Here is a 24,767-nt window from a genome sequence, read left to right on the forward strand (position 1 = left end):
GAAAATATCTCGTGATTGTGAAGAAGAGCTCGGAGCCATATTTCAGCCTCAAGATGCAACACTGAGTGATGGGCCAACACATGTGTAAAAATATCTATATGAGCAAGTTCAGCAAAGGAACAATAGAAAGCAAATGGTGTGACATGAAGGAGGTTTGTTAGTTGAGGACATGCAAGTGTAAACCTAGTCATGAAATGTGCTATTAGACTGAAAATTTGCAGGTTTTAACACGAGATTCATCAAACACATCAGGATATAATGAAGACAGATTTTAAAAAAGTACGAAGTTGATGTGTGAATGTCAAGCAGTTTTGTTAGTTCATTTCAGCACTGAAAGCTTGTGAAATTGCACACACAAAACTAAAAACTTGAGCCAATTATTTCAGGGATCTTGTTATATTTCCTTTATATATATTGCCTAATCTTATTAATGTCAATGTTTCAATTACAATATCTCGCCAGTTAAGATCTGTAATATATATATATATATATATATTTGCTCAGCATTTTCTTCTCAAAGTGTAAATATTACCAATGTGTGTATCACAAACTTCCATGCTTGTTTGGTACATTTATTAAAAGATCTGCATTTTTGTGAATTGATATGAGGGCTATGCAAGATTGCGAATGTGTTGATATTTTCTATAGGAGAATTTTATTATAGATTTCAAATTCTGATTGTTAGCTGAAGGAAGTTTTTTGTTCTTAATGTAGCCTATCATGTAATGTTAAGAGTAGGTTCTTTTTAGCTACAGATTGTCCAGTATTTTTTCCACCACACTGTATTACTTAAAAGTAATATTCAGTGCTTGTTTGCTAAGTATAACAAGCTTACTTTACATGTAGAATATTTATTTTAACTTAAATATCTGAAGTCTGCATAAAAATAGTTAAATGTAAAATGATTAATATATGTTCATGTAAAGATTTTGCATTAAATATTTTTCATTTGAAAGTAAAAGATTGTTTTGTTAGTTCAAGAAAATTTGATGTAATGCAATTAGTATTATAAATTTAGCTCAGTGTGCATTTGCTTGCAAATAAGAGAAACAACTTCCAGTAAATTCTCGAACATAACAAAATCAAGATATTTTGTGATGAATTACTTTTTCACTTGACTATAAAGAAAAAGAGGAATCTCGTTGGTTATTTATTTATACTAAGAAATGTGAAAATGTAGTGTCAGTTTTTGCATATTTTATTACACATTATTCCTTTAATGATAAAATTGTCATTTGCACAAAAGTAGATATAATAAATCATTATTTACATTTACTAGAGCATTTCTAGCAAGTGTATACCATTGGAAGGGAATGGTAAAAATAAAACTAATTTCTTAAGGCAGTGATGAGTTTTAGAAAGTACAGTTGGCTTTTTGTTAAAAACATTTTATAGTTCTAAAGTCTGCAGCTTTATATCTTTGTTTAATTTGTCTAATAACAAAAATGTCTAGTAATTAAAAGAAATAGGTGCCTTTAGATTTTACAAATAAAAAAAAATATGATCTCATATACATAATTACATTTTTTGTGGAATTCTCTAGTATTTCACACAATTATAAATACAATACCATAAGACTATATTGTTATTTATGTAATCATATTGTTAGGTAATTTTTATTATTGTATAAACACTGTTACTATTGTAAGATAATATGCATACACAATGTAAATTATTACAGCAGTATGTTTTGTAATAAAAGATTGAAAAAGAATTATTGACTGTTATTTAAAAGCAAAATGTTTTATGTGTATTAAAGTTTTTTGTGGAAGTGACATGAGTTTGTTAAATGTTTTAAACAAGCGAACAAAATTATTTTATTGTTAACTCCCAACTGCATTCAATACATTTAACTTTTCAGTCCATTGTATTTAATTTATAAAATATCTTTGTTTTCAAATTCTTCATTATCACCAGTTACTAGAATTAAATGTCTTTATATAACATGTTTGTAAAGGATGTACGAGAGATACGTATTTAGTAAGTTTGTGCCTTTGGGTAGAAGAAGAGCTACATTATTAACAGTTTGTACATTTATTAGTTCTTCACAATACACACATTGCAAAGCCAGTGATGAACTGTCAGACACCATCATTTGAGATGTCTATGTCTTGGCTTGAAGAAAAGGTTTCTATCTTGGAAACCATCTTCTCTTCAGTGGTAGAGGAAGAATTCAATTGGTGCAATGCCCATAGAGGATGGCAGATGGAGTCATTGGTGAACATTTTCTTCAACAAGGAGGTAGTGAGAGCTATAAAGCACCTACCCACCCCTTCATATATCAAGTATGTTTTCTCTGTGTTAGCTAGTATTTATGATACTTCATCTTTCTTTTTACACTATGTAGATATAAATATTCACTACCAGCTAACCACCCACCATGCTACACCTGGCAATATGGAGTGCCTGCTACTAGATGAAGTAGCCTAATTCTCAAGAAATTGTAACTGTGGGTTGTGTGAATCCAGCAGGTGAAGAATGTAGTGTGTCTTCTCTATCAGGAACGAATTAACAATCTTCTGTCATGGTTGGTGCATGAAATGAAAATTTTGCTATTGCATGCTCAATTCATTATCTCTGAGGGTGATCACTTAATTTTTCAATCGATGATTTGTTGTGATTGCATTATTCGAAGAACTCCCAGACTGAAGTGACAAGTGACTTGCAACATGTGGATTTCACACTGAAATGACAAGTGGTATAACCACAAATTGCTCCATGAGTAACAAACAGACTGAGGCGCAACAATGCAACTGTGAGAAAATGGTGCTAATACCCAAGTGTTTGTCATATCACTCTGGTGTGAAAGGTAGCATGTCTTTCTTACGGTTTCATTCCCAAGTGACAAGTGTTGCATGTTGCTTTGGTGAGTAAAGACGATGATAGCAAATTACTTTTATTTTATTTCGGTTATATTTACTTGCTTTTCTGCTCCTTGTAATCCTAACCTAGAGAATGAACTGATGGAATGGATGATTGGACAAACACAATTATAGGCTACACCATGCATTACCCAAACCTGGAACCTCTGGCTTCATAACATGTTACACTGATCACTCCATCACAGAGGCTGACTGTCAATTACCCTTCTGTTAATTGAAAAATTATTGTCAGTTTTCAACATCTACTGGAGAGGAGAGGGTCAATAGCACCTCTACACCACCAACTTTAATCCACCTATGCTTTATATACAATCAAGTTCACGTGAACATGGGGTGCATATGATCATGTGCACTTCTGGGTAGTAATGACCCTATTTTGAAGTCAATGGGTCATTACAACACAGAAGTATCTGTGGCTGTACAATGCTAGACCCCACCTATTGAAGCTAGGGGAGACTCTTGGTATTATGAGCTCTGACACTGAGTCCAATTGTCTGTCGGAGAGGACATCGTAGAGCAGCGGTCTTCAACCAGTCAAGACAGTGCGGGCCACATTAACAATTTCAATGATGCTCTTGGGCTAGGAAGCTATACTGCAGTATTGAGAACTGCAAGATGCTGCCATCTACCGGCCCTAAGCATTACTTTATATTAAGTACTTAATTTTTCAAATGGGCACAGGCTATGGGTTGAAGATCTTTTTCGTAGAGGCTGAAAAATTCACTTTTATGTAATTCACATGCTGGCTCACATGGCGGAGTGGTTATCACAACATACTAGATGCTAGGTGTCCTAGATTCGAATCCCAGCCAGGACTTTGTAAGTGTCCCTTCATCAATTTCATCACCACTCATCCTCATCTTCACGTTTAGTCAAAAGTGGCAGAAAAGCGAAGGAAGATAAACCAATTCAATCTAGTCCAAGCGTGTAATTCACTCACTTGCAGAGTGTCAGGAAACAGCCAAAGAAAAAAAATGAATGGGGAGGCGGAGGAGCGAAAATGTTTTCTGTCGGCAGTCATAATTAAAATACCCCTAAACAGCATACAAAAAATGCATATTTGGACTGAAAGAGCATGTTTGAATCTGGGTTTCCTTGGGGTGGGGGCATCCACTCTCCTGTTGTCTCTGGCGCTGGCAATGCTGAGAGTCTGTGTCAAACTGCAGGAGAAATTAACATGGTCAAGGTGGGCACAGTTAAGGCCTATGGGCTTATAACTAAGCTCGTTGATGTCAGGAATACAAAAGCTTTTGACGATGATGTCCATTATGTTTTGCGATATGTATGTAAACCAGTTTATTGTTGTAAACAGATCACAGCTTCAAGACAGACCAGCACATTCCGTGTCCCATTCACACAGGAAAACAGTCGAAAGGTACATGTTGCAAAGCCTGCACAGTACAGAACTCCGCTGTCACTAGATCAATTGTGTTGCGACGATTGTCACTTGGACGTTTACATTTTGCCTGAAATGGAAAGTACGCTGTTTAGAATGGCGAACCTATTCTGAAAAACTTAACACTGAGTAACTATTGCAAAATTCTGTGCGTAAATTAATACCTGGTAAATTGTCAAGGTCCGTGCGAGGTTTGAATTGAAACAAAGCTCCCAAAACTCAACTGACAACCTCTGAACCAGTACATTACCTTTCCGTAGTGAACTTGTTGAATCCTTTGGATGAGCAACTGCATGCCACAGTATTGCAAAGTTAATTCTCTTTACTCTGGTATACTGGGGTATTCCTAAAATAAAATAAAACATATACGCAATCCCCCCTCCTTACGAATATCCTTGGCACGCCACTCCTCCAAAGGTAGTTTGTGTAAATATTACATCGTAGATGGGCATATCTATTACATGAATCATTTTTTGATTTGATATAAGTTATTTTGCATTGCTTTTCTGCAACTTTTGGCGAATTGCGACGATGAAGATGAATAATGATATGGTGAATTTGATGAAGTGGTACTCGAAAAAAAAAAAAAAAAAAACATCCATGGCAGATCAGGATTCGAACCCTGGACCCGTCGCGTCGTAGCATGCTGTGTTAACCACACCCTGCCACGAAGGTCTGCTACATGAATCTATATACACATAATTCTACATGAATAAGTCATTTTTATTGTTTAATAATTGTTAACAAGGACTGTTGCTTCCATGCACTTCTGATAGTGACTTGTGCATTCACATTTCTAAATGGTTGGTAAGCAAAGAGAGATTTCAATCTCATTACCAGATGGCTCTGTGCAATGCAACCAGACATGTATCCAGAGGGGGGCTTAGGGGGCTCAAGCCCCCCCCCGAAAGTTTTAGGTTTACACTAGATAAAATGAGGTTTTTGGTTTCTTGTGGTGTGAAATAAAATAATGTGACAATAATTTAAGGAGAGAAATAATTATCGAGGCAAGACGGAGAATGTTTCGTAACCCTGTTATTGATAATAGCACGTATCCAAGATGCGCCACAGGGGGCTCGACCCTCACCCCAGGAAAGTTTTCAGTTTACGTTACATAAAATTAGGTTTTTGGCTTCTTGAATAATGTGAAAATAATGTAAGAAGAGAAATAATTATCGAGGTAAGATGGAGCATGTTTTATACCCCTGTTATTGTTAATAGCATATATTGAGGTGATGGGTGGCTCCAGCCCGCCCCCCTTAGGAAATTTTTCAATTTATACTAGATAAAATTAGATTTTTGGCATCTTGAATAATGTGAAGATAATAAATTTATAAATCTGAGAGAAATAATTATCGAGACCAGACGGAGTGTTCTATAACCCTATTATTTTCAATAGCACGTATCCAAGGTGGGAATCAGGAGGCTCGAGCCCCCTTCAGGAATTTTTTCTGTTTACACTAGATAAAATTAGGATTGTGGCTTCTTGAATAATATGATGATAATTTGGGAGAAATAATTATCGAGACAAGACGGAGAATGTTCTATAACCCTGTTATTGTTAATAGCATATCCAAGGTGGGGTTGAGGTGGCTTGAGCCCCCCCCCCCACCCCAGGAATTTTTTTTATTTTACACTAGATAAAATTAGTTTTTTGGCTTTTAGAATAATGTGACGATGATTTAAGGAGATAGACAATTATCGAGGCAAGACGGAGAATGTTCTATAACCCAGTTGTTGATAATATTGCACATAAACTTTTCTTGCGCTTGCGGTGTTGTCGCAGCGCACTTGAGCACTATGTATAGACTTGTCAGCATTTGGAACCTGCACAATTTGTAATTTCTAATCTCTGGAAGGCGGGAGAGGGTACGTTCTTGAATGAGAGAAGGAGTCAACTACTGGCAATATTAACGAATCGTTTTATCTGCGGAACGTTCTAGAATATAATGAGGATATAAATATGCGGATTCAATTTTTCGGTTGATCTGTACAAAGAATCGATTAATGAGATTTCAGAGGTAAGTGTGACAATTCATACAGTCGATTGGTCATCAGACCAGTCAGCATCCTCTGGTTGCTTTATAAGATATAGTGATTCGAAAATAAAGACATTGACGACAGCAGAACTTCCGGGGCCTCAGTGTAGTGTTAGTTTGGTTCGAGGGCCGAAGAGATCAAGGCCTCTCTCTCTCTCTCTCTAAAGTGAATATTTCAGCAGTACCGGATATTTGAGTGGTTTATTAAAACAGAAATAAGCTGCATAGATCAACTGAAAATCAAAGTTTTGAGTGATGATTTAGTTTTTCCAGAACTAAATTTCATATATGCAGTCCGAGAATTTCATGGTATAAAAAATACTTTTGGTTAAGCGTACTGGGTTCGGAACACATTCAAACACTTAACTACCAAAAAGAGACAGCCGAAAATTTTACGAATGTCGAGAAGAGAAAACAAGAAGATGTTGCCTATGTAGACATTTTAGGTGGAAATTGCAGGCTCTACCAGGACCCAAATCAGGGCTCTACCAACTGGCCACCTAGCCATCCTTGACTTTATCCGATTTTTCGTTAAAATGTCTACATAGTACATGTCCTGTGTATATCAAATCATAAGGTGTTGCCTGTATAGTGAACAAGCACAGAAAATATAGGAGAGAGAAGAAAACTGAGGAGCATTCCCACCGGTTAAGGAGAATTTTTTTCTGTGGTCAACAAGAGCTACTACTTCGAGGTGACAATAACAGTGGCCTAATAAGGGAGATTTCACACCGTGTCGCCTGAAGATTAGGTTTGTGCGGCCTTTTGTGTCGCTACGATGCGAAACGTTGCTGTTGATTTGTCCCTTCCAATCGACATGTATCGCGTGTCCCTTCGGTCTGAAACCTTCCTAAGTCTTGAAAATCCAAGTCACAAGGATGGAAAATTAGGGCCTTGTTTAGGTTAGGCGTGAAGGCAGGCAGACGACAGCACCCTAAAGGATCATATCCAAACCTGCAGGAAGAACGCATCTTACTTCAATCTCTAATACAGAATGATAAAAACTTCTGGTGAGTTGATTTTAAAAAATGTGTCCGAGCTAAAGGGAGGCGTGCCCAGGATTTTCGGAAGGGAGAGGGGTTACGCATACTATTTTTGGTGGTCAGTCCGGATTTTGCCATTTTTTCCTGTCTTTCACGTTTGACTGGGTCAAATGGAGTTATGACCTCACCAAGCCTCCCTTGGGCACGTCACTGGAGATAAATGAGTAAGCATTTGATCATACTGGGAGACAAAACATTAGATGTGTTGGGAACAGAAGGGTTTTCACTGTGCATTAATTGTTTCGTGATCCACCTGTATTCGAGAAGACTTCCTTTGTTTCGTGCGGATATATGACAAGACAGCGGAAGCTGTGACAGGCATTTTTGAACACTTGTGAGTGCTAAGGCCTGAATCTGAACAATTTGATGGATTTTGGCTTTTATAAGAGCTGCAAACACGGGAGGACAAGACACGTTAGTGGTGTTCAGGCTCGAATCAGATATACATATTCGAGAGCTGTCTGCATTCAGTTCGCAGCCCACAATTTGAATCTCGTGTTGTCGAGTGGATTGTCCATCCCGTGCATGTGTAACAGATTTGTAAAAACACTCAAAGACACCATAGATGTTTTTATGCCTGATGAGAAGAAATGGACAAACACACATACTGGGATGGTTCCGGTACACAATGTTAATGCATGGAAACAGAGGAGTCGAGTTGTAAAAAATATTCCGATTTCACGTTCTAATTAAAATGATAGCCTTACTGTGGTGACGATTTAAGGGATAGTTGCTCCCCATTTTTTTGCCTCAACATTATGGCCTCTTAATGTTAAGCCTTGTCTACTAAGAGAAAGTAAACTTTCTTGCAACGCCCTCCGCAAACCCCCTTCCCCCCCCCCCCCAAGCCTTCGTTTTGGAACCCAATTGCCACCACTGGTCTTGAACATACAATTGTGATGTTCTTACTATACCCCTTAAAAAAATGGTGTTGAGCCCCCCCCGAAAGGAATTCCTGGATACGTGCCTGAATGCAACTGTATACGTACTTGATAAACGGTTTTTGTAATGCCAACCAACTAGACTACATTGTGCGCATGTAAGTGCATTTTAAGAATATCGTTATTGCAAGTGCTTTTGAACCTGATATTCTCCCCTGGGTTTCAACTAAATGCGCTGTTCTAATAGCGGACATATAAAATGCAATCTCCGAATACGTCATTATGATCGATCTCAATCGAACCACTTCAATTTTATATCTCGTCATATGTGACATGGCAGACCTAATGCCAGAAATATGTGAGTTTAAATAGCACTGATTGATTGAATTAAAATGTTTTGGGTGCGTCGGCACTTTGGGCTATTTTGCACCCTTCAATATATTCGAGGAAATATTCCCTTGTCTAAAATTCTTACTTGAAACTTTAAAACAAAGGGTGTAAAAAGCCCTTTGGAAAAATTAAAAGTGCAAGGTTGTAAAGGGACCTGCACAAGACAAACACAGCACATTAAAAAGTAAGAATCAACTGAAAGCTTTCTCAGAAACTGTGGAAGAGTCTAGGTCTTCGCAAACAGCTAAACAAATTCGATAAAACTAGGTCGTCATTTCCTAACAGGGATGACAAAGTGTTAAAAGTCTGTCTGAGGAAAGCAAATTCGGCACATTCCACAATAATATGCCGAATACGTAAAACATCATCACAAGCACGACACATCGCAGGGTCCAGCCCTTGCAGCAAGTGGCCATGGGTTAAACGGCTGTGTCCAATGTGCAGTCGAGTCAGAAGAACTTCTTCTCGAAAAGAGGGACAGGACGAGGAACGCCATGCACCTAAGGTGGGCGTTACCCCATCCCACTCTTCCCGCCAAGTGTCAGCAGGTAGCAGGTGGACGAGAACGTCGCCGTCTGCATCAGCAGACTTGGCTGCAGCATCGGCTGTTTCGTTCCCCTGTATGCCCACGTGACGAGGGACACAGCAGAAGCGATCGGACAACAGCACTGGCAGCTAAGGACATAGCCGTCGAAATATACGCTGCACCACAGGATGCTTGGAATTTGGCTATTCCAGACACCAGTGGCGGCCGGCAGCAAGTATGATGGGTAGTGCCAACGTGATCAAGAAATCGAAAAAAACTCTGCAATGCCCCCGCTCCCTCCTTGAGGTTGCCCCACTGGCCAAGATGTTTATCCTCGTTTGGTAGCGTGGAAAACAGTGTGGGTTTAAGTAATAACACACTAATACGATTCATCTTCACTCACTAACCTATCTTCATACACTACAGGACACTTCACTAAAAACACAATTACAAGAGGAAGGGAAAACAAATCTTCTCACCTTCTCCTCCCTCATGCACACGTATTCCAACTGGATGTTGAAAATATTCTAGACATTTGATGTAAAAAGAAATTGTCGAAATGCCAAAGAAAGCTCGCATCATCTATAGTCTATGGTTGGGGCGGTCGTCACGTCAGCTTAACCGATTGCAAGATTCGAATCTCCTTGTCTGTAAACTATCAATGTATTAATTTAACAATACTTGGGCTATGTATGCATTTCTTCTGAGAGTAGTGCCATGGCACGGCGACTCTCCCCCTTGAGCCGCCGCTGCTTTGTTATATAATTTCCTCTGAACTTATTGGAAGACAAGGATTATATTAGAATCATACGGCTTTGAAGGACAGGAAGGACGTATTTAGGGGGTCCGGACCCCTCTCCCCACCCGAAATACTTATTAAGTACGAAAATTAAATGAAAATACACTAGTTTAGCATTTGTTGGATAATTTCCTCTGAACTTATTGGAAGACAAGGATTATATTGGGATCATATGGCTTTGAAGGACAGGAAGGACGTATTTAGGGGGGTCCAGGGGTGCAGACCCCCCAAAAGACTTACGAAGTACTAAAATTAAGTAATGAAAATATTATCATTTGTTGATAATCCATGGTTATTAATGTCCTTTGAACGTTTTAGAGGGCAAGGATTATATTGGGATGATACGGCTTTGAATGACATTACAAAGAAGATTTATGTACACTACTACTCAATATGCATAAAATATTAATCAGAAACTTACTTTTCTCCAACTACATGTAACATCATTTTTGTTATTCGATAATATTCAATTATTCATCTATTTTACATTAATTTCATTGCCAGGGCACTTGTTTTTATGTAAATTATTCCGATCTTAACTACAGGTAAGCTACGTAATGAATATGTGCTGTTATATCTCTATTCTTATACAGTATTTTTACCTATTCGTGTAATAATAATATAATATTAATTTTATGTATTGCCATTAGTATTAATTTGATTTAATATCATTATTTTAATTTAAACATTATTATTATTATTCCTGAGACACTTGGTTCGGACCCCCCCCCCGGAAACATATTTCTAGATACGTGCCTGGCTCTGGCGTCTGGACCTAGAACTAGTTAGAATAATCAATCCTCTGTATGGCTGTGTTTTGCCATTACATGTGCTGAGCGTCCCTTTACAGCCTCAGCTTTTAACCCAGGCAAGGATATTTTAGTTCTCGGAGACAAGTGTTATGGTAAGGAACTTGGCTCCGTATAATGTGACTGATCTACATAGCCTGGAAGCTGACGCACTCAAATTTTCATTCCAATCAATTAAAAGAAGTGCTGGGTATCAGAGCACGGTCTTTGCTCCCAAAAGTTTTAACCAGGAAAAGCAGTTACTAATCAGTTACATTTGGCCAATTTCCTGTAGCAATCAATTGGCATGAGAGTATAAATAGCTATAATCCCCCTTTTTTACGTCTACATAGCTCTAGAGAAAGGGCAATAGAATCGAAGTAAAGAAGCACGCGTGAGAGAAAGAAGGGAAGAAAAATAAAGACAAAAGAAGGAGAACTACCAAATAAGAAATACCGTACTGTATTTGCCGGCGTATAAGACTCACCTCTTTTTTTGGACACATTCTTGAGGGAAAAGCTTTATCACTTATAATATTATAATTAATGTACAGTATTTCAAATATAGCGAAATATGTAACTCTACTTTCAAAATATAACTTTCCTAATATAACTAGGAAAGAATACATTTTAATCTTCTCCGACACACACAGCAAGAAAATTATTTAACTTAGAACAGAGAATTTCCAGAAATGGAGGTAATCAAAACTGAGTATGTATCGGCGTACCTTGTTTTTCAGACGCCGGTAAATACGATATATAGAAACAAGATACAGAGAGACAGTAAGAATAAGAGGGAAGTAGAAAAGGAGAAGCACGAGCGAGCGAAAGAGAGATAGAGAGATGAAGAAAATAAAAAGGTCAATGAGGGAACAAGAACTACTAAACAAATATAAAGAACAAGAGAAAGATGAAGGAAAGAAACTAGAGAAACGAGACAGAGAAGGGAGACAAATAAACGGAAATGTACAGAGAGGGGGGAGCAAATGAAACAATGAAATAGAAAATTGATGAAAGGGAGGAAGCTCGAAGAAAGAGATGCAAAGACAGATGAAAACAGAAAGTTAGATAGAAGAGAGAAGAAAATAAAAGTAACGAGTTACAAGTAAAAGAGAGAATGGAAGAACAGGCAATTTTTCCTTATCAAAGGAGGAGGCAAGTGGAACCCTTCGTACAAACATATTGCTTTAAAAAGAATGCGTTATATAAACTTACAACTTTCCTTTTAATGTGCTACGACAGTAGATCTGCGATTCGGTTCCGTGAGTCCTGTTATATGAATCAAGTCCTTCAAACTCAAGTCTACATCCTCTTGAATGGACGGGAGATTTATAACTTGCACTTCGCTGGTTCGGTAGCTGAGGTTATTTACTCCAGGAAACTGTGGGTCCCCTCCCACCTGGATTACTTCCATTTTCGGCGTCCGCTCCCAGTCTTCCGCCATTGGGTTGTCGAATCTCGACCTCCTGCGGGGTCGCTTCAAGTACCTCCAAATCACAAACACTAGAGCCACGATAACAATCACTGCCAATCCGTAACCGACAGCCATTGCTACCAAATCTGCAAGAAAAGTAAGGAATTCTACATCAGCTATATTTCTTGTCTGTTTGGCAAGTTGCTTTTTTAAAAGTAGCACAGTTACATTTATTCTGTTCAAAATGTAACCCAGTTACAATTACACATTTCAGAACGAAACTTAGGAAAGTATCCGCCTCAGTTTCGATCTGGTCTCGAGTAAGCCCCGCGACAGGTTAAGTTTGCAGCAGGTTTTATGTATTAATCCACGCGAGAGCGGCGTTCAGCATATCCTGTGCCAGTCTTGCCTCAACCGCCGAGCTGTTCATATCATAGACAGTGAGAAAATCGGCAATATTGTAGAGGAACTAAATTCTGCGCGCACGTTTGGATCTATATATGAGAAAAGTTGCTGCAAACTTAACCTGTCGCGGGGCTTAGTGCTTTTTAACAACATTTTTGGCAAAGCATCCCCCAGCTGTCTCATTGTTACCATGTTGAACTGTAGGAACATCGTCCCAGCTAATCCCAAGGCTCGTCCAAGCATACTTGCAGCTAACATTTTCCAATTCAAGCGCTGGTGTCGAGTCCCGAAATAATATAGAATATACACCGTATAGAAGTCGCAGCAAATAACTTTTGTGAATAGTTTTCCTGTTTAGCATCTCGTTTCGACGCTACGAACCCTCAAAAACTGAATGTATCCTGAGTATATGCAGCAACATAGCACATGCTCATAATTACAAAAATGGCTTGACTTCATGATTACAACTCAGGTAAATATCTGCTTGGAATGTCTGAAGAGGTCGGGCAGTAAAGTAAATTTAGTTTAGGTATAATTTTAAAACGTAATACCAAAGCCTCGAATGCGAAGTGTCTCGGCAAGTCACATTCTCTTTTCAAGGGTTCAACTGCATTCTGGATGCCTGGTCTCACCTGGGCTAAGTTTCGGCGCCCATGGTCCCTGTCCCTCTATTTCCGACACCGATAATAAAGTTTATAAATTTAAATCCGCCTTAAGCTCAGAGAAGCTAATCAGGACTTGACCTACATGTTAAAATGGAATCTGAACAACCGTGCAATGTGCCCCGGTTACAAGGCGACAGCAGGGTTGGGAAGTCGTTCAAAATAGCGCGTGCACCGTTGCCTTGCATCCAAAGGTAACGCGTCACCAGTGGCGCAGGAACGGAAGGGGGGGGGGGTACAGGGGTACAATGTACCCCCTCAAATTTTTGAAGGGGGTACTGTACCTCCCTAAATCTGTAAATCGAGTTGCATCCCCTCCCCCCACCTTTGGTAATTTGACAGCAGACGCAAGGTGCTACTGTTAAAAGAACATATTTTCAATTCGCCCAATAAAAAAAGTGTATATTGTTTATAACTTACAAGCGTTATCTTCCTTACCACAGAAATTCAAACTTATTCTACTACATTGTGCTTGCTACTATAGTTCATTGACCTACTATGTTCTTGGAAACCTGTTTAAGGAGATGAAAATTGTTTAAAATGTGTGTGGAACGATTGAATCAGATTTGCTATCAGAAAGTCACGCTGCAGACGAATGCTCTTTTGCGTAAGGGGGTACACTATTCTAAAGAAGTGGTCGCGTTGATTCGAAGATAAGATACAAATCTTAACCAGAAGATCATATGACTGATCGCATTTTCTTTTGAATATTTAAAATGGACTTTTCCGAAACGAAATACTTACACGAACGAGACGAGACACGACAGACCAACTTAAGGGGTACAATGTACTCCTGTACCTCACCCATATTTTTCATAACTTTGTAAGAGGATGTTTGGAAAACTTAAACCTACATATTAATACATATTTTTGAAAATAGAGTCTCGAATAGCCTATCTGAGCATGAAGTGAATCTATAATAAGTTTTAATAACTTCAGAGTGTAAACCGAAACAAACATATAGCACGAACAAGCATGAGAAGGACCTCAGCACACAGACGAGATGAGGCTGTGACAATTCTCGTCTCATCGCATCGCGATATCATTCCTAGGGGAAATGGAATTTTTCCTAGACATTTAAACAGGGTGCAATTTGCGATTTTTTGTTTTTACCTATGCATTAGGTATACTTATAATTGGACATTAATTGCTTAAAATCTAATTTTGATATCGAATACAACACAAACACAACGCCATTTTAAGTTAAACTCTAAAGTCAAACTTTAAGAAAATTACATTAGTCAGATGAATGTACGAGATAAATGAGACTCACTGCAGGTACTATTGGTAGATTTTGGATTGGATTCACAAGGTTTTTGAATGAGATGGGAATGTTTGATTGATTTATTTGGTTTATTTTACTTCACATTTCTGACACTTCTGGCTAATCGCGAAGATGAGGATGAGTGATGATATATAATGAAATGGATGTATACTCACAAATAACACCCATGCCCAGGCCGGGATTCGAACCTGGGACCACTGGCGCCATAGCGCGCTATGCTAACCCCTCCGCCACGGAGGCCGGCGAGGTGGAAATGTGTTTTGGATTTTCTTTGTAGATGCGAAAATCTTTAACTGTGACGCTTTTGCTTATATTAAAGTTTACCTTTTCACATAAACGAGAAATTGACATGTCACTCTAAAACACACGCATGTATCTGCATTTAATACCACTACATACAAAAATAAACCTTGGCAAGTTTTTCATATTGTCCACCAAAGATTGAAAAGAAAACAAAACCTTTGACCGTATGGCTTTCCTTGCTTCCTCTGAGATCTGAAGAATTTCGGTTTTGTATATGTAATAATAGTACTTTCAGTGCTTGAAGAGTGCCATTAGGTACAGCTTATTACATAACAAATAAATGCTTTGTCAAATGTTTCACAAATATTTCAAAGTTAGACTTCCTACGAGTTGATCGGGAACCATCTCAACTCAGTTTTATTTCTTTTTTAATACAACCTTGGTGACAATGAAGTTCGACCAGAAAGGAATACGTGATTAAATGCACAGAGGCATAGGCGGTGGAATGGGTGACCCGCAGAAGTGACGCATGTGTGTAAGAGGAGGCGTGTGAGCAGGCAAGAATCGCGATCCCTGCATGTTGCACCCAAGGTCACGTAAAGAACGAAAACCGGGAACTATACGCGTGACATTGAACTTCGACCAGGCACCAGACCCATACGGAAAATTCCAGATAGTGGCGCATTCGACGGAAGCATGACGTCACGGACACGATAAGGGAGTCCGCCGTATATAAGCGCGTGCTGTGCACCGAGGAACCGCAGTGCATCATCACCATGGCCAGGGGCAAACCTATTGACAACACGTTGAGGAGAAGAATGGTGGAGTTGCAACGGGATGGACTCAGTGAACGGGAAATAGGACGCAAACTGAACTTACCCAAGTCAACCGTCCACTGCATCATCAAACACCACCAAAATACGGGTACTACAGTGCCAGGTAAGGCCCCCGGTCGAAAACGCCTGCTGAGCGTGCGTGACCTACGGATATTTAGGCGCTATATCCAGACCAACAATCATGTTTCTGTGGCCGAATTACGACTGTGGACTCGAGAACGCTTTCACATTGAAGTGTCAACCAGAACCATTCGCCGTTACCTACATCGATGCGGTTACCGAGTGTACAAGGCGAAACGTAAACCCTTCCTTTCCATGTTGAACAAAGGCAATCGACTACGGTGGGCACGAATGTACCGGGGATGGACATTTCGGCAGTGGAACAGGGTTTTGTGGACGGACGAATCCATTTTCAATGTTGTGTACGGGAAATTACGGAAAACAGTCATTTGTCGGAAGGAGGAACAGAATGAAGCAAAATGTTATGCACGTCGGGTACAGAAACCTGCGTCAGTGATGTTTTGGGGATGCATGACGGCATCTGGGGTTGGCCCACTACACGTCTGTGAGGGCATTGTGAATGCACACGCCTATACACGCATACTGGAGCGGCATCTTCCCACAGTGCGAAGGCACCTGCTCCACAGGCGGCGTCTCATCTTTCAACACGACAATGCCAGGCCTCATACAGCGCGGCTGACAAGAGAATGGTTGACTCGCCATCACGTGCGAACTCTGCCATGGCCACCATCGAGTCCCGACCTCTCGCCCATTGAGAATGTGTGGCGTGTTCTTAAGCGACGTGTGCAACAGAGGGGACCCACGACAGTGGCTGCTCTTATCGCCTGCCTGCAGGAGGAATGGCACCGCATCGATGTGGAATACCTTGAACGACTCGTCCGCAGCATGCCCCGACGCATTGCCACAGTTATTCGCCGACGGGGCGGCGTCACACCATGGTAAACAGGATCCCCTCTAACAGTGGTCGAACTTTAATGTCACGTGTAGATGGACGAAAATGTTTTATTTTGTGTGGACACCATACATTGCTGCGTTGCAGCGGAAATTTATGTTTTCCTTTGTTCCATGTAGCCTGCTGAATAAAATATGTTCAGCATATGCATGTGTTCTCCTTTTTTCACAACGCACTCCTATATTTGTGACTGGTCGAACTTCATTGTCACTAAGGTTGTACAACACCCTATATATGTCTGAGAAAATACCAAATTCATGGCTTCTTAAAGGCATTGCATGTGGTACACATCTGCCATAAATTGTTTAAAGATATTTTTTATACGTAGCAATGGGACTTTAAAAACAGAATGAACTGAACTGGAACTCTATTAAGTATGATATATTCAATAATGTGGTTTCTATATCCAGTAGGTGGGAAATGATTATTCCTGGTTGGGATGACTCAAGATCCTCCTCAACCCCTTTAATCTCAACCTGCATTAAAATGAATAGATGTAAAAATTGCGATCAAAGATACATTTCGAACTCCTGATTTTCCGTTCTGTTAAATCCAAATAAATCCAGAACGAGGTCCAGAGCTTTATATGTTTCAGAATTGTTATCAGGTTTTAAAATATGATTTTTTAAAAAATAACATAGATTCTAAGAAAAACCAAGATATGCAAATTTTGCATTAAATAACAGGACATTCGTGTGTTTCTGGTTTTTATGCAAATCTTGGCGATATTAACTACACGTAAGCTAGATAATGAATGCGTGCTGTTATATCTCTAGCCGGACCCTGTGGCCGAGTGGTTAGTACATCGCGCATGTGACGTCAAGGGTCCCGGGTTCGAATCCCGCTCGGGCTTGGTTGTTTGTGAATGTCCATTCATCAATTTCATCATTTCATCACTCATCCCCATCCTCGCAAATTAGCCAAGAGGCACAGAACGCGAAGTAAAATAAACTAAATCAATCAATTTTATATCTCTATTCTTTTACTATCTTTTACCTATTCATGTAATAATAACAATACAATATTAATTAATTTACATATTTAATTAATATTTTAATTTAATTAAATATAAGTATTCTAATTACTATTATTATTTATTATGATTCTTATTGCAACACTTGGTTGAACCTCCCGAAATGTATTTCCAGATATGTGCATATATATATATCAGGGTGATTGGTAATTCGACCTATTCCTGGAAAGGGGTAATACTAGAGCACATTTGCAACAAATTTGACCATATGCACCGGGGGTAGGAAATCAATGGGTTTCGAGTTATTGCAGTTTGTAGATTTTCGTGAAATATTCCGACTTGCAACCAAAAACTTCTAATTGTGAAAAAACTACTACACCCTGGGCACTTAATCGACATGTTGCAAACAGCTGACGAATGAGTGACTACTGGGAAAAAAAATCATGCCCAAAATTCCCATACCCACAGAAAGAAACAGTCATTTGGAGCACACGTCATGAAGAAATTTGGAAATTATCGTTTAAATCGAAGAGGATTACTCAAAAAAATGGTAACACACTTAGCGTAAAAATTACGGAAGAAACTTCCTCGTTTCATAAGCTCTCCAAAACGATACAAATGTTGTCAACTGGCACAAGGGTTGGGGGAAAAATTTGAGTTAAAAGCGGAGAAGGCGCGTTGTAGACCCCCATCATCTGACAAGAATTCTATGGACGGACGAATCCAAATTCGACCGCGATGGTATTACGAATTTTCATAATTCGCATTTTTCGTCTCCTAAGGGTCATAACCCCAGAAAACCTAAAGAAAAGGCTCACCAGAGAAAATTCTCACTAAATGGGAATCATCCACAATCATGTGATTGATTGATTGATTTAGTTTATTTTACTTCGCGTTTTGTGCCTATTGGCTAATTTGCGAAGATGGGTATGAGTGATGAAATGATGAAATTGATGAATGGACATTCACAAACAACCAAGCCCGACCGGGATTCGAACCCGGGACCCTTGGCGTCGCAGCGCGATGTGCTAACCACTCGGCCACAGGGTCGGGCCACAATCATGTGATGGATGGGGCCATTCTATCTGCCAGGGGAGGGGTATGATTTACCAACATGAAGGCTGCCCAGACCACTATTTCTGGTGTGTGCGACAGTGGCTGGACTACAATTATCCCATACGATGGATTGGTCGAGGCGGCCCGACCCCCTGGCCGGCGAGGAGTCCGGATTTGACGCTATGCGACTTTTACATTTTGGGTCACATGAAAGAGTTAGTCTACAGTACACCAGTGGATTCCCAGGAAGAGTTGAGAGAGAGAATTGTGACAGCTGCCCAATAGACTGTCAACGCGAGTGATTGTGTCTGAAGTACGCCGCAGGTTGCATGCTTGCATACGTAACCGGGGAGGCAATTTGAACAGGATTTGTAGTTTTCGCAACAGTTAATTCTGACAACCTGGAATCATGAGAATGGTAAATAACATTATTATTTCACTCATTTTCGTTCCTTTATTTCTCACAACAGACAACTTCTTTTCACTTTACAAAGAGGTCTACAACGCACCTTCTCCGCTTTTTACTCAAAATTTTCCCCCAACCCTTGTGCCAGTTGACAACATTTGTATCGTTTTGGAGAACTTATGAAACGAGGAAGTTTTTTCCGTAATTTTTACGCTAAGTGTGTTACCATTTTTTTTGAGTAATCCTCTTCGATTTAAACGATAATTTCCAAATTTCTTCATGACGTGTGCACCAATGACTGTTTCTTTCTGTGTGTATGGGAATGGTGGGCATGAATTTTTTCCCCAGTAGTCACTCATTCGTCTGCTGTTAGCAACATGTCGATTAAGTGCCCAGGGTGTAGCAGTTTTTTCAGAATTAGTAGTTTTTGGTCGCAAGTCGGAATATTTCACGAAAATCTACAAACTGCAATAACTCGAAACCCATTGATTTCCGACCCCCGGTGCATAGGGTCAAATTTGTTGCAAATGTGCTCTAGTATTACCCCTTTCTAGGAATTGGTCGAATTACCAATCACCCTGTATAATATGGGAGGCTGAATTTTGTACCCCCCCAAATGAAAAACGTCCCTGCGCCACTGCGCGTCACCCTTGCCATTATTTTGTCATTCGATAAGTAAGAATATTTAGCTCTTTACACAAATAACCTCATCTGTTCAAAATGTAACCCATTGCACGTAGTACACCTAATTGTCAACCTCACTTCCACGTGGTACACCACCCTGGACTGCATTTTACAGACTAGCGAGACTTTGGCGTCTGGACCTATGGCCAGTATAATCTTCTGTAGTAGTGTGTGTGTGGGGGGGGGGGGTTGGCTTGTGTTTTGTCCTCATGTGTGCCGAGTGTCCCTTTACAGCCTCAGCTTTTAACCCAAGTAAGATTATTTTACTCGTCCGACATTACAGTTAGGTTATATTAGTTATATTTTAATTCTGGTAAGGGGCTGGACCCCGTATAATGTGACGGGTGCAAAATAGCCTAAGGTGCAAGACCGTACTTGAAGCGAGCATCCTCCGAGTATGGTCTGGCACTGCGGTCTTGAAGTCGTGGACTGGAAGTGAAAGTCTTTCGAATTGCACTTCGACTGCAGCGCCAAATACGATCAGTAGATATAACTGAGTACTCGTTGTTTTTCCCACGTTCTACACACTTGTTTTTCACCATATAAATCACGTTGCATTTTCAAATGTTCGTTCATATACATTTCCACACATTAGAAGCACTTTAACCACCCATAACGTATATTTAACCTGTGTTGCTGGCTTTCTATCTCCGCGATTTTAAACAAACGAACAACGAGTGTGGAAATCACGTGACCGAGTAAGCTTCCATCTCCATTGCGAGCTATGCACTTGCGTACTCCTGTTCTTGGCGCTTTCGAACTGTACTAGGTGACGTCACTTCCGCCAAAACCATGCTTCAAGTACGTACTTCGTACCTTTCGGACAGAGCCTAAGTGCTGACGCACCCAAAATTTCAAAAAAACATGCAAACAAACAATACTGGCAATACTGCTCTCCGACTCTTGGCGAAAGCGTTACCACTACACCATCTGGGAGGCCCGACACCAATAACAACACCAATTCTACTTACACGAAATACACTCTTCTGTATCATCTGATGCGCCATGTTCAGGGATCCCATCTTCTGGCGTTAGTGTCGGTTCGTAGTAATCTGTTGCCAAGTCTGTTTCAACAGTGGAATCACTGTCCAGTGCATTGTCTGGTAATTCTGGAGGCTCTGTAGGGATTTCATCGGCGAAGGATGGTTCCAGAAAAGCTTCGTCGTTTGTAACGTCAACGACAGTCTCTGTGACGTCGTCGCTGGCGTCGGCTTCTCCCACATTAGGGGCATCCTCTTCTGTGGCATCGCTGCCATCTGGTAATTCCCCCGACATTAGAAAGCAATTAGACTAACTGCATCTGTAAAATAAAAATATAAACTTACATAATCTTGCAGCTTCAATATGATATGACCGTAAGGAGATTTATTTATTTATTTATTTATTTACTCAGAGTTTCAGATACAGTCTTATTTGGCCATTTTACACTGAAACAACATAAAGTAGAAACAAAAAATAACAAAGATAAAAACAATAACAAGATGGGATAGATTTACATGTTCTTGGTCAGTAATATACAAAAATTACGTTCTGGAAGGAAAATATCTACATTCAGGGGAAGTTTGTTGTAGATTTCTGGGAGCCTGTAAGACAAGGAGCGTTGTAGAAGGGATAGCCTATAGTGGTTGGGTTGTGGAAGAGTTGCAGGTTGCGCGTTTGCTTTTGGGGTACCCTAAGTGTGAATTTACTGATTAGGAGATCTGTTCTGATGTTGCCATTTATTATCATGTATAAAAATTTCATGTCAGCTAGAACACGACGAAAGGATGGAGTGTGAATATTCAGAGCAGCCATGGTGTCTGATTTGGATACATGTCGAAAGGAAGGTATTCTATGGCGAACAATTGCAAGAAAGAAACTGAGAACAGAATCTATTCTGGTGAGATTGGTTTTTGAGGCCATATTGGTTTTTGAGGCCATTGCCCAAATTGGGGAACAGTATTCAAGGATGGGCGAGATGAAATATTTAAAGAATAAAGCAAGAGATGATGGGTTTTGAATTTCGCTAAATCTGTATAGAAGACCGAGAAGGCGCATGGCTTTTTTAGTGGTAGCTATAATATGATAATTAAAAGTGAGTTTTTCATCCATGATAATACCTAGGTCCTTTTGGGTGGAAACGTTTTGGATTGGATTGTTTTCAATAGAATAAGTAGACACCACTTTGTTCTTTTTTAGGGAATAAGTAAGGAAAGAGCATTTCTCAGGGTTTAGTTCTAAATTCCACTGACGACACCACTTAACAAGTTCTGTGAGAGCATTTTGAAGAATCATCATGTCATGATGCGATGAGATCTCCTTAAAGAGTTTACAGTCATCCGCAAACAAAAGTATATTGATAGGGAGGGAGGACCGTTTTTCAGGGAGATCATCCATGTACAGAAGGGATAGGAGCGGCCCTAAGACACTCCCCTGACGAACTCCAGACAAAACGGGAAGAAAATTAGAAGAGGTGCCTGGAAGAACAACACGTTGTTCACGCTCATGGAGGTAGTCCTGGAGTAAAGAGAGAAATTTGCCATGGATGTTAAATCTGGATGATAATTTATGAAGAAGAAATTTATGATTAATTTTGTCAAAGGCTTTCGAAATGTCCAAATATATAGTGTCAAGTTGGGAGTTATTATCAATAGCTCTGGCAGCATGCGAAAGTAAGACGGAAATATTTGTTAGGCAAGAGCTACCTGGAAGAAAACCATGTTGTGCTGTGTTGATATACGGTGAGGTATATTGGAGTAACCTGTTTTTGATGATTTTTTCACAAATAATTGATAGTGGCGATAGAAGTGAGATTGGTCTATAGGATTTTACACATTTTTTATCTCCAGTTTTGTGAATGGGCACAATGTTGGCCCGTTTGAAGTATTTCGGAAACACACCCTTAGAGAAACATTTGTTGAGTAAGGCAGACAGAGGAAGAGCCAAGGAGTCGGCAGTTTTACGTAGGAATATTGTGGGGATTTCATCTGGACCTAGGGACCGGTGGAGGGGCAATGAAGCGAGAAGGTATTTTACTTCCTCGGGGGATGTTTTGATTGAAGATAGTGTGTGAGGACAGACAGCATTTAAGTGAGGGAGAGGGTCGGAAACTGAGGGAGGTGAGAAGTTCTGTCTACAACTTCCATTTTGCAGCAGTCAATCCTATGTTTTGCCATTTTTTCCGGCACAATTAATTATTTTAGTAATTTTGGACCAAAGAGGGGTTTATGTTCCCCACCAAACCCCTTCGCGGACGCCACTGGCTGAAAGGTATCTTGAAAGTTGTTATTTCAGAACTAATTTTCCCCTAATTTAATGTTATTGTCATTAAAGATTGCCTACTTTCCTAAATGCTTTACACATAATAAGAGCGTCATTAATAATATAAAAGCATTGTAAAAATGATTAATGCACTTTAAAGGTATTATTTTATAAGTGACATAAATGTTTTATGTCTCGAAATATAAAGACATACCCATATTGATTGATTCAAATTTTTTTGGTGCGACGGCAAGTATGGCCAATTTGAACCCTCCAGTGTACACGGGAAAAATTCCCTTATCTAAAGCCCTTGACTTAAAATTTTAAAGGCGGTGTAAAGAGCCCCTTGAGAAAGGTTAAAAGTGCAAGTTGTAAAGTGATCTGTATAGTACAAACACAACACATTAAAAAGGTATGGATAGTCTAAAAACTACCTCAGAAATAGTGTAAAAGGCCTGCCTGCTCTTCACAAAAAGCTAAAGACATTGGCTAAAACACTGTCATCGTTTCCCAAGATAGAAATCGTTGGGAAGGTTAAAACCCTGTCTGAGGTAATTAAAATCTGCAGCGTCTTATAAAGTGGGTACCTGGAGGAAATTCTGGAGGGTAAAGGCGGCCAGGGGCGTGATGCTGATCACATGACCCCACCTTCGGCCGATCAAGAAAGTGTGGGGCCCTAACCCTACACCCCCTATACGACTTCATGGCGTACTTCATAGCACAGGGGAGCACTTTACCTTTTTTTACATTCGAGAAGAATGTGCCCGAATACTTAAAACAACGTTACAGGTACGGCACAGCGGAGGGTCCAGCCCTTGCAGCAAATGACGACGTGCGAGACCGCCTTATCCGATTCGAAGCCGCGGTAAGAGACCTTCATAATCAATTCATCCAAACGCCAAACACGTACCGATTTTCGAAACGCCCCTGCATATACTGTAGTCATCGATACCATCACATTATCACGGACAAATCTGTACATGAACTGTTTTTAAGCAGCAAGCATAAACATGTTGTGACTTTTAAAGGAACTAACACATTGCGAGGGAATCAAATGAGAAAATTTTAGATGTTTTTTTTTTAAAAAAAATTGGCAAATATGAATACAATCATTTAATAGCCCATAAATATTTTCACGGGAGGCCGCAAATTTTTCTAAGACTTCGCTCCTTCCTTGTGTTTTAGTCGAGCCTATTGTACTGCAGAACCCGGGCGGCGAAGGTACATATAAAGAAGCTTCCCTTTGAAGGAAGTCTAGAGAATCTTCGAAATTATTCCCGCTACTTAGACTTCGGCTAATGAACAAGATGAACGAATGCCGCTCTTCTGTGAATATCCCCTTCGAGCAAAATAATATCGGCTGTCTACATTTTCACTCGTCACTGCAAACAAATTATATAAAATAATTTTACCTAATGTCAGGAATGACGACAGTGTCAGGGAGGCTCAGTTCCCCCGGCTACGCGCCCGCTCCGCCTGTTCATTCATCTAAATAGAATTGCCAGCCCCCGTGGTGGAGTGGTTAGCACATCGCGCTACGACGCCAGGGGTCCCGGGTTCGAATCCCGGCCTGGGCATGGATGTTTGTGAGTGTCCATTCATCAATTTTATTGTGTCATCACTCATCCCCATCTTCGCAAATTAGGCAAAAGTGGCACAAAAAGAACAAATCAATCAAATCTAAATAGAAATACTGAAGGAAAGAAAACTTACCTGCTTTTTAGTCGAACTTGTTGTAGAAACCGTTCATCTGCCTCCGTTACTCAAATGTTTCTTATATGACGCGTCGGTGCTCACACTGACACTGCTCGCACGTGTTGGCACAATGTAAATTTCCCAGTGACTGA

The 24,767-nt window shown here is 39.9% G+C and overlaps 2 protein-coding genes across 2 annotated transcripts in view; one reads left to right on the forward strand and one right to left on the reverse strand.

Annotated features, from left to right (window-relative positions):
* Positions 1-1,682, forward strand: part of LOC146001573 (uncharacterized) — a 195,986-nt gene extending 194,304 nt beyond the window's left edge. The window contains exon 9 of the mRNA XM_083139064.1: positions 1-1,682. Coding sequence (XP_082995190.1) covers positions 1-88 — 88 coding nt within the window. The 3' untranslated portion in view covers positions 89-1,682.
* Positions 1,591-24,767, reverse strand: LOC146001578 (uncharacterized). The gene is made up of 4 exons (XM_083139076.1): positions 24,634-24,767; positions 20,652-20,980; positions 11,959-12,303; positions 1,591-4,348 (listed from the first exon to the last, which is right to left on the reverse strand). Exons 2-3 carry the CDS (start codon positions 20,953-20,955, stop codon positions 11,969-11,971), a joined length of 639 nt encoding a protein of 212 aa, XP_082995202.1. The 5' UTR covers positions 20,956-20,980; positions 24,634-24,767; the 3' UTR covers positions 1,591-4,348; positions 11,959-11,968.

The sequence above is a fragment of the Lepisma saccharinum genome, chromosome 1 (assembly GCF_977018435.1).
Source record: "Lepisma saccharinum chromosome 1, izLepSacc3.1, whole genome shotgun sequence".
Classification (NCBI taxonomy): Eukaryota; Metazoa; Arthropoda; class Insecta; order Zygentoma; family Lepismatidae; genus Lepisma; species Lepisma saccharinum.

What these genes read in the sequence shown, in the direction of transcription:
- LOC146001578 (XM_083139076.1), bottom strand. Translation starts at nt 20,955, where the DNA reads ATGTCGGGGGAATTACCAGATGGCAGCGATGCCACAGAAGAGGATGCC. An exon ending in TACAGAAGAGTGTATTTCGT is followed by an intron (nt 12,304 to 20,651) that starts GTAAGTAGAATT and finishes CTTTTCTTGCAG; the next exon opens with ATTTGGTAGCAATGGCTGTC.